The sequence below is a fragment of the Malus domestica genome, chromosome 04, assembly GCF_042453785.1.
Source record: "Malus domestica chromosome 04, GDT2T_hap1".
NCBI classification, from domain to species: Eukaryota; Viridiplantae; Streptophyta; class Magnoliopsida; order Rosales; family Rosaceae; genus Malus; species Malus domestica.
The window spans coordinates 31,058,246-31,073,222 of NC_091664.1; the positions used below are offsets into that span (position 1 = coordinate 31,058,246).

At 35.8% G+C, this 14,977-nt stretch overlaps 1 protein-coding gene across 1 annotated transcript; it reads right to left on the reverse strand.

The window, feature by feature from the left end:
- Positions 1-3,409: 3,409 nt before the first annotated feature.
- LOC114824538 (uncharacterized) lies at positions 3,410-12,064 on the reverse strand. The gene is made up of 5 exons (XM_070820308.1): positions 12,001-12,064; positions 4,441-4,537; positions 3,761-4,062; positions 3,511-3,661; positions 3,410-3,418 (listed from the first exon to the last, which is right to left on the reverse strand). The coding sequence occupies exons 2-5, from the start codon at positions 4,510-4,512 to the stop codon at positions 3,410-3,412; spliced, it is 534 nt and encodes a 177-aa protein (XP_070676409.1). The 5' UTR covers positions 4,513-4,537; positions 12,001-12,064.
- Positions 12,065-14,977: the final 2,913 nt, after the last annotated feature.

Consider the following 14,977-nt stretch of genomic DNA (forward strand, 5'->3'; position numbering starts at 1 on the left):
AGAAATTTTTAATTGTGATGAATACACGGATGGTACACCACGTGTTTTTATGTAAGTGGTGGAAAATTTTAATTTTTAAGTTATTAACTTTTTAACACATATAATCCACCATTTATATAGAAACATGTGATGCACCATCTCGTATAACGGTCACACTGAAAAATCCCTCCAAAACGCATGCATGACACCTTTACAATTCGGTTTATGTCCTAATCTCAAATATTCTTGTCATAAAGACCCTAATCTGTTGTCTTGTCTTGAAACAAACAAAAATTAAATAATTTATTGCAAAAGTGACCGTAGCTAAAATGGCTAAAGCGGATGTGTACTAGTATTCAATATTGTATACAGACAAGTATAACTCACTTGTTGATCATCAATTACGCAACGCATTCAACATTGCAACAAAATCACCATCCATACGTACGTTCTGAATTATAGATGCAAGATGACTATTTGTTATGGGAATTAAGATTATCAAAACGGAAACATGCAATCAAATATTCACACCAATAAACAAAATAATTAACCAAAACTCAACTTAATATGTCTATAAAGAAAATAACCGAACAATTAATCATCCGAAAATACCAATAAAAACCATGCAGTGCAAATATAGTTTCCAGAACACCAATGTATATGATATTGGGTCTCACATCCCTTTCCGGGGTTCTTCATTTTATTACTACTAAATAAAAATCAGACGACAACTTTTCTGCAACAGCGGCTCCAGCCAAAATATAGTGATTAAACTCTTATTGTTTTGTCCCGCATTGCTCTTATGGCTTATCATTCTCCCCCTGCAATGCAACCACAAAAAATAAAGCTGAATATATTAATATATTTGTTATTAGCTATTTTCGAACTTAATTAATTGGTACGTATAAACCCTGATTACTGTAGAACTTAATGAGAATACCCACCATTTTCACGCCTCTGCTGAGCAAGAAACATTCGCAGATGCGGATCAATGGGTAACCCCATGGCTTCGTACTTCGGATCATACAGGGAGTTCATGATCGCCCTGCAGGAAATTATACATAATTAATTTGAGAAGATTACTGCTGAATATAGAAAGTACACATGACAGTGAAAATAACATGCATATGAAATTAATTTAACCAATGAATTTGATAATAAAAGATGATTAATAATTAATTACCTAGGGGGAGGAGCTGGAGCACTGTTGCTATAGTTCGGAACTGGAAAATTCATGCTCCCTTGCCAGTTGTTCATTGGAATCTACGTATATGTGATGGAGAATATACATCATATCACTGATAAAATGAAATAAAACGAAAAACCACTAAATTAGATTAATTAGACTATACGTACCGTTGCAGCAGGCCTCTGAAACTCTCCCGCTAGCTGGTCGTACGCATTCACGCTCGTAAAGCTCGAAGGCTTCCCTTGCTGAAAAAGGATTCGGAACCATATATATCGATCTAAGACGGTGGTGGAAAGTAATGTGTATGTCTGCTAGGTCTAAATATTGCTACATGTATTTATATGGAGAAGGCAGAGCTACTCTCTATAGGTGAATGTGATGATATTTTGAATATTCTTCTAGGGTTTTTTAAGTGTTACTGGTGTGTAAGGTACTTAAAGCACGTTCATGTGAGGACCAATTAAACGTAATCAAGAACAAGCACATTTACTTCATAAATGTGATATATATGTTCTGTGATTGTCAGTGTCAAAGGAAACAAAATTATGTAGAGAGATACTATAAAGTTTATGAAGAAATAATGCTTACTTGAATGACGATGTTCTGGTATCCGGCCGATGGAAGGCTGCCATTGGATGCTGCAGTAGACTGATTTGCCATCAGCCCATGAAATTGGATTTCTGGGGACCTATATATATGATGCAACAACATTACTTTTTTTTTTTTTTCCAAAGCAAGTACAATACTGAGTTAGTGAATACTAATTTCCATTTAATCCATATTTGGAAAGCTAATATTTTGACTGGAGAATTTTGAAATTTCGGAATTTAATTTGCCTAATATTATGTCTATTTTAATTGAAATATGACTCGATACAAAGGTAATATTTTTCAACTTTTTTTAATTTAAAAGAGAAGGTCCAATGTATCGAGTCACATATTCTCTATTTTCCAATATAAATATAAGGGATTAATAATATTGTGTATAACATTCCGTTTTCTTATATATAACTAATATGAGTTATATAACATTTCGCTCACTCTCTTTCAGAAAAAGAAAAGACTACCAATTACCAAATAACTCAGCATAAAAAATAAAAAAAATACCAACAGCTAGGTTGATTAATCGGGAATTAACTATAAACAATAATTAAAATTTGAAAATCAATAGGAGAAAATTATTTAACTATAAGACAATAATTAACTAGAAGATTCAATTCAAATATGTATAATTTACACACACACACACACACACAGAGATATATTATAAGAATTAAACTCATGGACACTTTTGATACGTGATTAATTAATTATACCCAGAAAGAGTTGCAGGCTGATGCAGCTGCATGGGTTGCTGGGAACTCAAGGAAGCAATTGCCTGCGTCCTCATGTAGGGGGATCCACCATTTCCATTATCCAACTGTGCCTGCATATATAGACAAGAACCAACATAATAGAAAATATGAAATTAATTTATGTAAGATATGAAGACCATTTTTATCATCGAATTTCACAAATAAAAATAATATCAATTAATTCCTCACCACTGGGATGTTGTTGGTGGCATTTGTGTAACCACTTGCAATGCCAGTTTCGAAGCTCCTCAGTGGAACTTGATCATCAATGGGAAAAAACATACGATTGCTTCGGCTGTCTTCAGATGCCATGTTTTGTTGAAAACTAAATAAAGAAGTAAGCAACGCAGCTAGGGTTAATGTGATTCATTTGGAACCAATTATCTTAATTATATATTATATTGAACTGGTAGTATTCATAGTATAGTGATTGGTGAATAACTGATAGCTAATATGGCACCGAAAATGGTTGTCAATATTAATTATATAATATTGTCCAAAAAAATATAATATAAAATGCTGAGGTAGTTAGTTTACACACACACACATACATAGGCATTTGTTGAAAGTGTTGGTGAAAAGACTGCTGGATGCCGCTTGGCAGAGAAACACTTGACTGCTGATTAATTCCAAGGATATGGCCCATGAGAATTTGCTCAGAGTTGACTGTGTACTTCATGGAGTCTTTGGCTGCAGGTGCATAATCCACCTAAACAATAATAATAACTGTGGTAATTTCTCATTGAGTAAAAGGAATAACATGTATGCATATGGAAGTTGTTGTGTATTGGGCATTTCAAAATATGTCATGCACTTCAAATTTACAAAAATATTAGGGAAAACTTGTGTTGAGAAGAGTGAGGATAGCATTTCAAAAATATATCATTCTAAAATTCCTTTGAATTTATTTGTAGAAATAACTATATAATATTAGACTGAACATGAAATACATATAAATATATAAAGTAGTACACGAGAGAGATAATACCGCAGATGAAGAGAAAGGTGACCATGGCCCTGCTAATGCAGAATCAGTGGAGAGTGAAGGGATCTCGTAGAACCCTGGAGTAACCGGACTGCTGCCAGCGCCAACACCTATCTCAAATGCCTCTTGGGGTTGGGGCTCTTCCACCACCGGCCTATTTGTGTATCGTAAGATGTCAATTTAAATCTATGATTAGTCCCAAAATTAGAGAACGAATTAATCTATATAGTAAAACGATATGTATAAATATTACTGTTGATCATGAGGCTGAAGCAGCATTGCTGCAGAATCCTGCTCATCATCATCGAATCCACCACCGCCAATTAAATTCTCTTGGTTCTCAGAAATAATTGGTTTCTCATTTGCCTGTTCATCTTCTTTCATCATCTCTATTTGCTCAGCTAGATCGTCCACTTGTTCATTGTTCAGAACAACTTGCTCATTTTCCACAACGTGAACTTTCTCATCAACTGCAACTTTCACTTGTTCTTTAAAATCAGGATCAGCCACAGTTACATCCATTACATGCTGGTCAGCAGTTTCTATTTGCTCCCGCTGCAGGCATTTAATTATAAGAAAATTTGATCAACTTGTTTAATTCTTTACAATTGATCAGCTTATTTTTATATAATAATTAATTAGCTATATGCGTCTACTTTAGTACCATCTGTATGCTCTTACTGAAAAATGATTAAAAGTAAACATTTTAAAAAATAATAAGCAAAATCATAATACGATCTCATTGAACAACACTCAAACTGATGCTTGACGTTGCCATGTATGCTCTTGTTTTTGTATTTAATGAGTTATAATTAATTTTTATTACATTAAAATAATAATTAATTGTTAAATTCTTAAGATTTGTATATATAATGGGAGGCAAGCATGCATATTACAAATCCATTTATATTGAAGCTAGAATTCACGCATTACCCCTTTTTCGGTTGTAGGTTTTGAAGTGACTCCAAGGATGTTGTTGCAGGAGTTGCTCTGATTGGTTGACATAGCTAGTAAAGTATATATAGAGACCCTGAAGGAAAAAAAAATACAAAAAATGTCAATCAAATTTTACGTACAAAATAAAAGTATGACAAAAAAAGTTCAAAATAAAATGAACGATTATACAAAAAAAAAATAGTTATCACAAAGAACTAAGTGAAAATGTAATGTGATTACATAAACAATATACAATATGCTAAAGAAAATAATAAATCTTTTCTCAAAAAATAAATAAATAAACAAGGAAAATGCAAACAAAACTCGTGGACCCTTTTTTTCCATATGATACACCATATTATTCAAAGCATTGTCGTCAGCAACCATGAAATTATATATTCAGAATATCTCGGCCGACAACCCTAAACTACATTTTGCATTTGAAGAGCATCCCTGGCGAAAACCTTAAGCTATTTTTTGTACATTCTGCAAGATCCCACATCGCACAGGGGAGTGATCATTAAATGTATATTCTCATCCCTACCTAGCACGAGGCATTTTGGGAGTTTATTGGCTTCGGGTTCCATCGGAACTCCGAAGTTAAGCGAGTAGCGCGCGAGAGCACTCCCATGATGGGTGATCCACTAGGAAGTTCTCGTATGAGTTCTCAGAAACAAAACCATGAAGGCGTAGTCATGGCCCAAAACGGACAATATCTTGCTACGGTGGTGAAGCGGGCACGGGAAGTGATCCGCCCCAGGCCGGGATGTGACAAATGGTATCAGAGCCAATCCCTAGCAGAAGTTTGTCGACGAGGACGTCGGGCCCCTAGGGGGTGGATTGTAAGATCCTACATCGCCCAGGGGAATGATCCTTAAATGTATTTTCTCATCCCTACCTAGCACAAGGCCTTTTGGGAGTTCATTGGCTTCGGGTTCCATCGGAACTCTGAAGTTAAGCGAGTAGCGCGCGAAAGCACTCCCATGATGGGTGACCCACTAGGAAGTTCTTGTGTGAGTTCCCAGAAACAAAACCGTGAGGGCGTAGTCGGGGCCCAAAGCGGACAATATCTTACTACGGTGGTGGAGCGAACCCGGAAAGTGATCCGTCCCAAACCGGGATGTGACACATTCGAAATTCTGAATGGTAACACACTAAGGTGCCTTTAGCTTGTCCACAGCATACAGCCGACAATTCTAAACTACATTTTGCATGTCTAGAGCATCTCGGCCGGCAATCCTAAACTACTTTATGCATATTCGCCTACTCTTTATTTTGGATAACCTTTGCATAAACTTGAATTTGAAATGTTAAAAACTAAAAAAGTTACAAATTAAACTAGTACTTGCAAGATATTGAAATACTACTAGAAAACAAAACATACAAAGGACTGAATATTGGCGGAGGAGGCGTTGCGGCATTGATTCTTAAACCCGATAAAATATTTATGTCGATATATATACAGGCCGGTCGAAATACTAACTTTGGAATTTTTAGTAAAGAAATACTAAAGGGAAAGAAGATGAAATTAAAAAACTAAATAAGGAAATCCCACGTTGGCGTTAATATTATTATTTACCATGATCTACATTACAAATTTACAATGGTTAGTGAATCCAGAAGACAATTGCGATTCTTGTTAAGTTTCACAACATAAGTAGTATAATATTTAGAATTAGGAGGGAAGCCCCGAAAAGGGAATAACTTAAATGCTGTAACTATTTGCATGCATATTATAGATAAAATAAATTTAAAATTTTTATATGATAATTCTGATAAATTTGAAAAATTAATAAGGTAGACAATTAGAATAAAACATAGAAAGTAAATATTTAAAAAGCTGCCATAATTGCATAAATATATTGACATATCCATTTTTTAACAGCTAGTACGTATGGCAATCAAATTAAAATTCCTTACGGAAAATTGTTAATATAAGAAGAAATAAGAATATGTGCATTTAACAAATTAATGGAATATCTAGATATAGTAAGACCACATGATTATTTATCGAAGACCACATGAACAGAGATGCGAGTACAAGAGACTTATCCTAATCTATTTGTCAGTTCCTCATTTTGTATATAAGGGTGCGTTTGGTACGTGGGATGGGACGGAACAGAATGGGACGGACGCGTTCCATCCCACATTTGGTGCGCCAAAATTATGTGGAACGCGTGTCCCACGGAACGAAAATGGGTTAGATTTTGGTTCCCCCTTCCCCCCCTGGAACGGGTTTTTCCATCTCGTGGGACACAAAATTATATTTTTTTGGACAACAATACCCCTCTTATTTTTCATTAATTACATTGTCTACCTCCTGTTCTCTCCCGTAACCTCCCTCTCTTCTACCCTTGTCTCTCCCGTAGCCCTTCTCTTCCTCCACCACAAACCCAGTAACCCAACTGCTAACCCAATCCCAACAAACCCATCTGACAACGACGACGTCACCATAGCAAACCTTCTTCTTCTCCGATGCCGTTTGGCGTCACGAACATAACCCGCATCTCGTCATCTCCGTCCGTGTAAGCAAGGTGGATCTGATCCGGAACACGACCCGATTCGAAGCTAAGCTCGTCATCTGAGGTGGCGAGCAGGTGGGTGGTGCCGGGGAGGGGGTTGTGGTCCTGGTCAAGGTGGTTAGGGTCGACCTCGGACTCGTTCCAGCCGAAAATCCAGAAGGAGTAGTTGAATCGGAGATTGACCAGAGGGAGGGAAATGGAGCCGGACCCAGATTTCCATGTGGGGGCGGAGGAGAGGAACTTGCATCCTATAAAGTTGTCGTGGTGGGAGGAAGGGGGCGAGTAGATGCTGAGCCAGTCGAGTCAAGAGGGCGAGTCGATGCCGGACCATTGGATTAGGACGGAGTCGCCTGATTTGGAGAGGAAAGTTAGGGAGAGAGAGTGAAACAGTTTAATGGTTCGGAGGGAAGAAGGTGGATGCTGCACGGAGGATGATGACGACGCTGCAGAAATTGATTGAAATGAATTTTGAAATTTTTCTGTGTTTGATTTGAAGAGATAGAAATTGTTTGGGGGTCTAATTCGTCATTTTTTTTCTTCTTGTAATTGTTTGGGGGTCTGATTGGTTGTCGAGAAAACGAAGGAAAACGACAAAGCTACAGAAATTGTACAAACAAGGCTAAGTTAGTCATTTAACACGAAATCCGAACCGTTCCGTCCTATGCATACCAAACATAACACGAACCTCCATTTCGTTCTGTTCCATCCCGTCCCGTCCTGTTCTGTTCCGTCCCGTCTGCGTACCAAGCGGTACCTAATTGAACATAAGCAGGTGGCGTTAGTAGATGGAATTCTATTTTTCACAAAAATATATATATATATATATGTGGGGTTCACTCCTAATTCTTTTACAACCATTCGTGCTGTGTCTATTCTTTTCCTTTATAGATTGTGAGAAATGTGTGAAAGATTGTGAGAACGTGTGAAAGACAAAGTCTAGTGATAGGTCAAAATTCATACAGGCTTCCCTAGGATTGGCTTTGGTTTTTTGTGCAGCTTGGGTGGAAGGCAAAGAAGACCCATTGAGGAGGGTCTAAGCCATTAATGAGATATCACTCTGAAAGAGTTAGAATTTTAATTTTGTGTCAGGACCTACTGGTCAAGAGACTGTCTCAAGTAAATAGTTTTTATGGGCCGTAGGCATCTTAAAAGGTAACAAATGCATGTAAAGGTTTTCCTTGGGTCATTCGGAGATTGGCTCTCGAGTGCAAAAGTAGAAAGAAGCTCGACTGCAAGACCTACCCCTCATGGTTACTCCTTTTGATACCATATAATTTTATAGTGTAACCAACTTTTTTCTTGAAAAAACCCACAAGTGGCTCTCGCTTTTATAGATCCTTCTCCTTAAGCAATAGTAGTTTTGGTTTGGGTATATTCATCTTATCTGAGGGTGATCGTTTTGACCACAAACTGGCCGAATCAATGTTTAGGGTGGTCTATACACTTAATTTTTTTTTTTTAATAGAAGCGATAGAGTGTTTCATTACTAAAAACAACCAAATTAATACAAGAGGTGCCATATAGGTACAATTTATCCAATGACCAATTTCTTGATCTGGAAATAGTTTGTATAAGATGCAAATAATTTTAAACTTCTCTACAGCTACCATAATATATCAACACAAACAAAAGTACCGTGTAAAACTGTCGCAAAAACGGCAGATGCGACAATCCTTACACCGGTACCCTGACATAAAGTCATCAAGGCCACACAAATCGATTAAACGACACAAACAGATAATCGGAGCAACATAAAATCTACTAACCCAACTCGCTTACAGCACTACTAACAAATACTTAAAGCTAAACTAGAGTCGATGACGTGTCCCCAGGAAAGACATGAGTACATAAATACGTGGCAAAAGGCGTGGTTTGCAAGAACATGTGGGTGCATGGGGTAGTAAGGACGATAAAGGCTTGGGGCTTAAGTGGCAGAGTATTTCCCATAACACGCCAGAGCCACCGTACATTGTCATCGTCGCTATTACAGTAAATATAGAAATATAGAGAATAATCCGAATGATGAAATAATCCGAATGATGACTTTAAGGTTCTTTTTATATTTGTTTCCTTCGACAATGTGAACTTTAGAGAAATCTTGATTTGCAAAATTCTTATCACAATTTCGAGTTTCCTCTTCAATTTGAATACCCTTTTGCAAATTCTCCAAACTAATATTTTCCACCATGTGTAGAAGTTTCTTTCTATAGTTATTCCATGTTTGGGGTAATTTTGCCATAATAGCCCCAACTATCATAGGATACGGAATAACTATTTTAAGTTCACGAAGCTTTGAGACCAAGACCAATAATTCATGAACTTGGTCTAGGATGGGTTTGTTATCAAACATAGTGAATTCATAATATTTGAACATTAAAAATTTATTGGTACCTCTTTTTTCCGTTGTGTACTTGTGTTCAAGTGCTTCCCAAATTTTCTTTGGAGATTGAATGTGTGCATACATGTCATATAAACGATCGGATAATGTGCCCAAGATGTGTCCTCGACATACCAATTCATCTTCTTCACGCTTCTTTCGATCAGCAACTGTATTGTCCGAGTCTTTGTCACTTGGCTCACAAATAGGCTCCAATTTCGGGTCCAACACATATATGACATTTAGAACAGTAAGCATGAAACGCATCTTGTCCTTCCATCGGGTGAAATTTGATCCATCAAATTTGTCTAACTCGTAGACATCTTGATTGATAATCTTCAAAGCCATGTTATCAGATTTGTTATCCATGACAAAAATAACACTTTAAGATTGTTACAGTAAATATAGAAATATAGAGAATAATCTGAATGATGACTTTAAGGTACGACTTGAATCGTTTCCTTAAAGTGTTATTTGCCCCCACTCGAATTAGTTTGCTAAAGGGTTCTTGGCAAATCACTTCCAGGATACAACAAAGTATGGAATATTTGATTAGCAAAACCGAATTGTATTCCCTTAGAAATAACTAGAAAAAAATTGTATGAATGTGGTGAAGAGAGAAAAGATAGCAAAGAAATTACGTAGACAACAAATTTCTGAAATTGTGTATGAAACATTATGCCACAAAAGGTATTTATAGGTATTAAGGCACCCGTTCATCGAGTCATTTCATTTTAATTAAAGATATACAACTCTTCTTAAAAGTGTTGATCTAAAAGACATGTCTTCTATTTAGAATTTTCAGAAAATAAATATTGACTAATTATATTTTTTAATTTTACTCATACAATTTGAGTAAGCATCATATCTTTTAACCAAAAGTTCTAACCATTCAACAAGATGTACAAAGGTTGAAATCCAACCTTTCCGCCTATAGGCTTGCTGCGCACCGCAGCAGCCTTTCCCTATTATACATACAGATATGCTGCACAATACAGCACTAAGTCTATTATATATATATATATATATATTATTGAAATCTTTAGCAGTCGCCACCACGAGCTCATAGTAACAAGTATAAAGTCGTTAGCACCAAAAGCCACCAAGGGTTTTCGCTGACCGGAAAAAATCTAAGATCTATGAACACCAAGGTCACATGAAAAAATTGAAATCTTTCAAGTCATCTTCTGCATTATTCCGACAACTACGCATAAATTGAAGCAATGACTTGGGCAAGTGTGCATCAAATTTTCAATGGCAATGGCAAAGGCCTCAACTTGGAGGCCATGTGCTTGGCAAAGACATCAAAGAGTAGTGTGCGTAGCATAGGAATGCGGCGCCAAAGCCACTGACAACACCGTAAATGCGTTGTAGCCAGCCAACATCACTAACCTAAAACCAAAGGATCGAGCTCAAGCTTGTAAAGGGCATGCCTTAGTAAACCCAATCCAACCAACAGAGAGCCTTAATGGCTTCAGACATGCACATCGAACAACCACGAACACCCAAACTACCATCGCCGTGGACACGACCACCACGCTCAGTAGTGCAGAAGAAAACAAAATTAGGTCGTTATCAATAGGAAAGATAATATTAACCTGAGACTACTCAACTAGAAAGAGGTGTTGTAGAAGCCGATAGAAGAAGAGGAAATGGGATAGGAGATAAGGCGGAGGAGGAATTGGCTAGAAGGGGAAGATAGGACGAAAGAACATAGGGAGTGAAGGTGAGGAATGAGGACAGAGGGGAGGAGGAAGGGAGGCTAGAAGAAAGGAGTTGCCACCAGCCCTAAGCCGAAGCAAAGGGCCCACGGTTGTGACGCTTCTAGATTTAGGTTTTTTTTTTTTTTTTTTTTTTGGGAAAGAGAGAGGTGTGAGTTTCTTCCCACCCCCCAATTGATGATTGGCCATTTTAAATCAATATTTTTTTTCGACGTATCAACCAGATATTGGTTTCTTTCTCATTACCCTAGTTCTTAAGGCAACAACTAACCACTCAACTCAGATCTATCGAAATGCTTATGGCATGTCTGATATCCAACTTGGATGCAAAATTTTAATGTGTCGAATTAAAAAAATTTAATGTTAATTTATCGGATGTTTGAGCTCTACTTTTCAAATAGGATCATATTTCGTACCTTTTTTTTTAATATAAATGCTAATTATGAACATACGACGTATGTTATAACTATATCTATTTTCAAATTAAGTGTATGTTACAATCCTTTCACTTTTTTCAGACTCAGTTCATAAAAGACTATAACGTACACTTAATTTGAAGATGCGTGTAGTTATGACATGCTCCACGTGTGCATACATTTTTCTATCAAAAGAAGTGAAACATGATCCTATATGGAAAGTCGCGAGTGCAGACATTTGATAAATTAATTGATAGGTCGGATTTTGTAGTTTATCTACAATTAAATATGATTTAAAATGGTAATTGTACATCACTGTCGTCATCTACAAGAACAAAATTTTGTAAAATCTGACAATTAGGTAGAAGTATAGCATGGAAACTGTGTCATGCATGAATAATGCATTGCAAGTGTCAAAGAAATCATGTTACCAACTAAGAGAGGTTAGCTAGTAGGATGCTGAACAGTTGATGCTATGCATGCACAGATCTTACTACAAGTGTCAAAGAGAGCATACTGACTTTTTAATTTTTTATCTTCTAGCTAGTTGCTTGCAAGAATTCAAGCTTGAGTACCTTGAATCCTGCAGATCATGATGAAGAGAGGAGGGGTTAGAGTGAATATATAACAAGAAAATATAGGATACACATACAGATCTTAAATATCTCTTCATCAAGGATAGATAACATGATCAAAATGTATGATTTGATTGAGAAAAAGAAGAAGCAAAAGAGATAATCATGAGAATGCTATATACAAAGGTTAAATGCGCATCACAGAAAAATGAGAATTATAGCTATATAACAAAGGTAAATCTACACAAAAGAAGAAAATACATAAATCAAAACTTGTTTAATCAGTTGGTTATCTATGTGTCTGATAAAAAAACTGTGAAAAAAAAAATGATGAAAATGTTATATGGAAAGGCTAGATACGCATCATAGAAATCAAAACCAAAGCCTTTTAGTTGGCTATGTGAAATGCTAAACATTAACAAAAAGAAAATGAGAATGCTAGCTATATATCAAAGGTATATCCACACAAAAAAGAAATCACGTAAATCAGAGTTTGTGTTTCTAATAAAAAATAAAAAATAAATAAAAAAAAACAGTGAAAAAAAAAAGAGAAGATGATGAAAATGGTACATAAAAAGGCTAGATCTGCATCATAGAAATCAGAATCAAAGCCTTTTAATTAGTTGGCTGAGCAAGTTTCTGATGTCTCTGCAAGCCTTGATATAGCGAATAACTATTGGAAACTAACCTTCACTGGCCTCTTCGAAGTACTCCACTGCTTTGTCTTTGTAGTCCTACTTATATAACCTACAAGGAAAGCAAAGGTATCGAATAGATTAACATCACAAGTAAAGCACTCATCTAGAAAATAATTTGATGACACATGTAATTAAGTCTAATTTCAGAAATGGAAAATTTTATTTACAAGTGTACTTACAGATGTCTAGCCTAGCTAATTACTCAGATAAAGTTCATGAATTTACAGCGCATTCACTAGTAAAGTTGACACAATAGTCCACTGTTTTCACTAATATATTTCTAATATCTTCCTGTAACAACATTTAGTAATGGAATCAGTTAAGGTAAATTTTTTTTGGCTAAGCAATTAAGGTAATTACATATGAAGTTTTAATTACATCTACCATAAAAAGTTGGGAGGATGCATATAATTTGGTCGCATTTCTTATATGCGTATATGTTAATGTTTTCTTAATTAATAGATATCTAGTGTGGCATAAAATGATGCCCAGCTTTACAGTTCAATGGGCCGTATCATTTATTTTTACTTTTGTACATAAAAAATTATGCGATCGATCGGAAAACCGTGTTGTGGATGTCAAAGAGTTAGTCAATTAATTGTGTATTAAATTGAACAATATGAAAAATGTTAGGAAGATTGTATTACCACTACTACAAAAAACACTTGTTGCGATGAAAAATAATTCGCGGCGCATGATTCATCAAGAAAGTCCTTATCTCATAATTTTGCGCAATGAGTGGTGAAAAATTTTATCACGCAAAACCTAATTATATCAATTGTTTGTTACATTAATCTTTCGCGCAATTGAAATATTTCGTAGAGTAAATTTTTTGAATTTTAATTTAATTGTATGGATTTAATTTTTTATTTGAATTAATTTACTTTAAATCAAATTACTAATTTGACATATTTAATTTTTCATATTGGATACTAGTTGTCCTATATGTGGTGGTCCTGATGAAAATTTAATTCATCGTTTGAGGAAGTGCTCTAAAGCTATAGTTGTTTGGAATTCATTGAAGGCTCCTAGTAATATCTGCTCTACTTTCAATTTAAACTTGGAAGGATGGATTGCTGCTAACATACACTGTAAAACTCTTTAGTCACCAAGGGTTGGAATGATGTAATATTTTCTGGTTTGCGTGTTGGCATATTTGGAAGTGGACAAATTGTATTGTCTTCAATCCATTATATCAAGCTCCCTTTGACATTGTGAACACTATTTTGAAGTATGCATAGGAGTGGACCGATGCTAATAAGGTTAGTCATTATGAGCCCCATAATTCTTGAAAAGTTGGCTTGGGTTTCTTCAAATGAGGGATGGTTGAAATTGAATATTGATGGTTCTTGCCAAGGACAAAACCATGATATCGGTTTGGGAGTACTTAGAGATCGTTAGGGCTCTTGGATTAGGGGTTTTTTTCCAGCTAATATGGGAGTAGGAGAAGTCCTTGAAGTTGAGTTGTGGGGTCTCTTTTTAGGCTTTTGAAAATGGCTTTGGATAAGGGTGCTAGGAGAACACTTGTGGAATCTGACTCTACTGTTTTAGTGTCACTTGTCAAATGTATTGGGCATGAGTTGCATCTCTTGACTTCTTTGTTATATGGCTGTAATCACTTGATTACTTAATTTGATCAATGTAATTTAAGTCATATTTATAGGAAAAAGGAATATTGTGGCAGATGGTTTGGCAAATTTGAGCTTTTCTTTGGACTTGGGCTATGTTATGTTGGATGACCATCTTCCTTCAATCGTTTGCTTACTTCTAGATGATATTTCCGGGGTTGCTAGGAATCGGGCTATTTGTGTAAGCCTTTTGGGCTGATGTTCTTCCTTGTTTAGCATTTTTGCTTAGACTTTGGGCCCCTTTATAACAAAAAAAAAAAAACAGAGCACAAAGGGTGTATGAGTTATTAATTTCGATCCAAGAAAATTAGTAAACAGCTTATATGATAGAGTTAGACGAATTCATACTGTGATTTTAGATAAATTAACAAATAACTTCAACAAAAATCCGATTATGACTCTTCTTCAATCCAACTTCTCCTCAATTCAGTTCATTAATCTCCATTCAATTCATCCCACTCTAACGACTAATTAGTAAATATGCATAATAATAGTAATGCAGAACAGAGGGGAAAAAAAAATTAAAGTTTTTTTTGTTTTGGGTAATTTGTGTGCCGAAGCCCATCAAAACAAACCAGATAGAAATCATATTGGGCT

Bases quoted from the DNA above. Each gene is read 5' to 3' on its own strand.
- LOC114824538 (XM_070820308.1), bottom strand. From the start codon at position 4,512: ATGTCAACCAATCAGAGCAACTCCTGCAACAACATCCTTGGAGTCACT. The intron at 4,063-4,440 runs GTAATGCGTGAA...AAATGCCTGCAG, and splicing joins AACCTACAACCGAAAAAGGG to CGGGAGCAAATAGAAACTGC. The intron at 3,662-3,760 runs GTAATATTTATA...ATACACAAATAG, and splicing joins CTTCAGCCTCATGATCAACA to GCCGGTGGTGGAAGAGCCCC.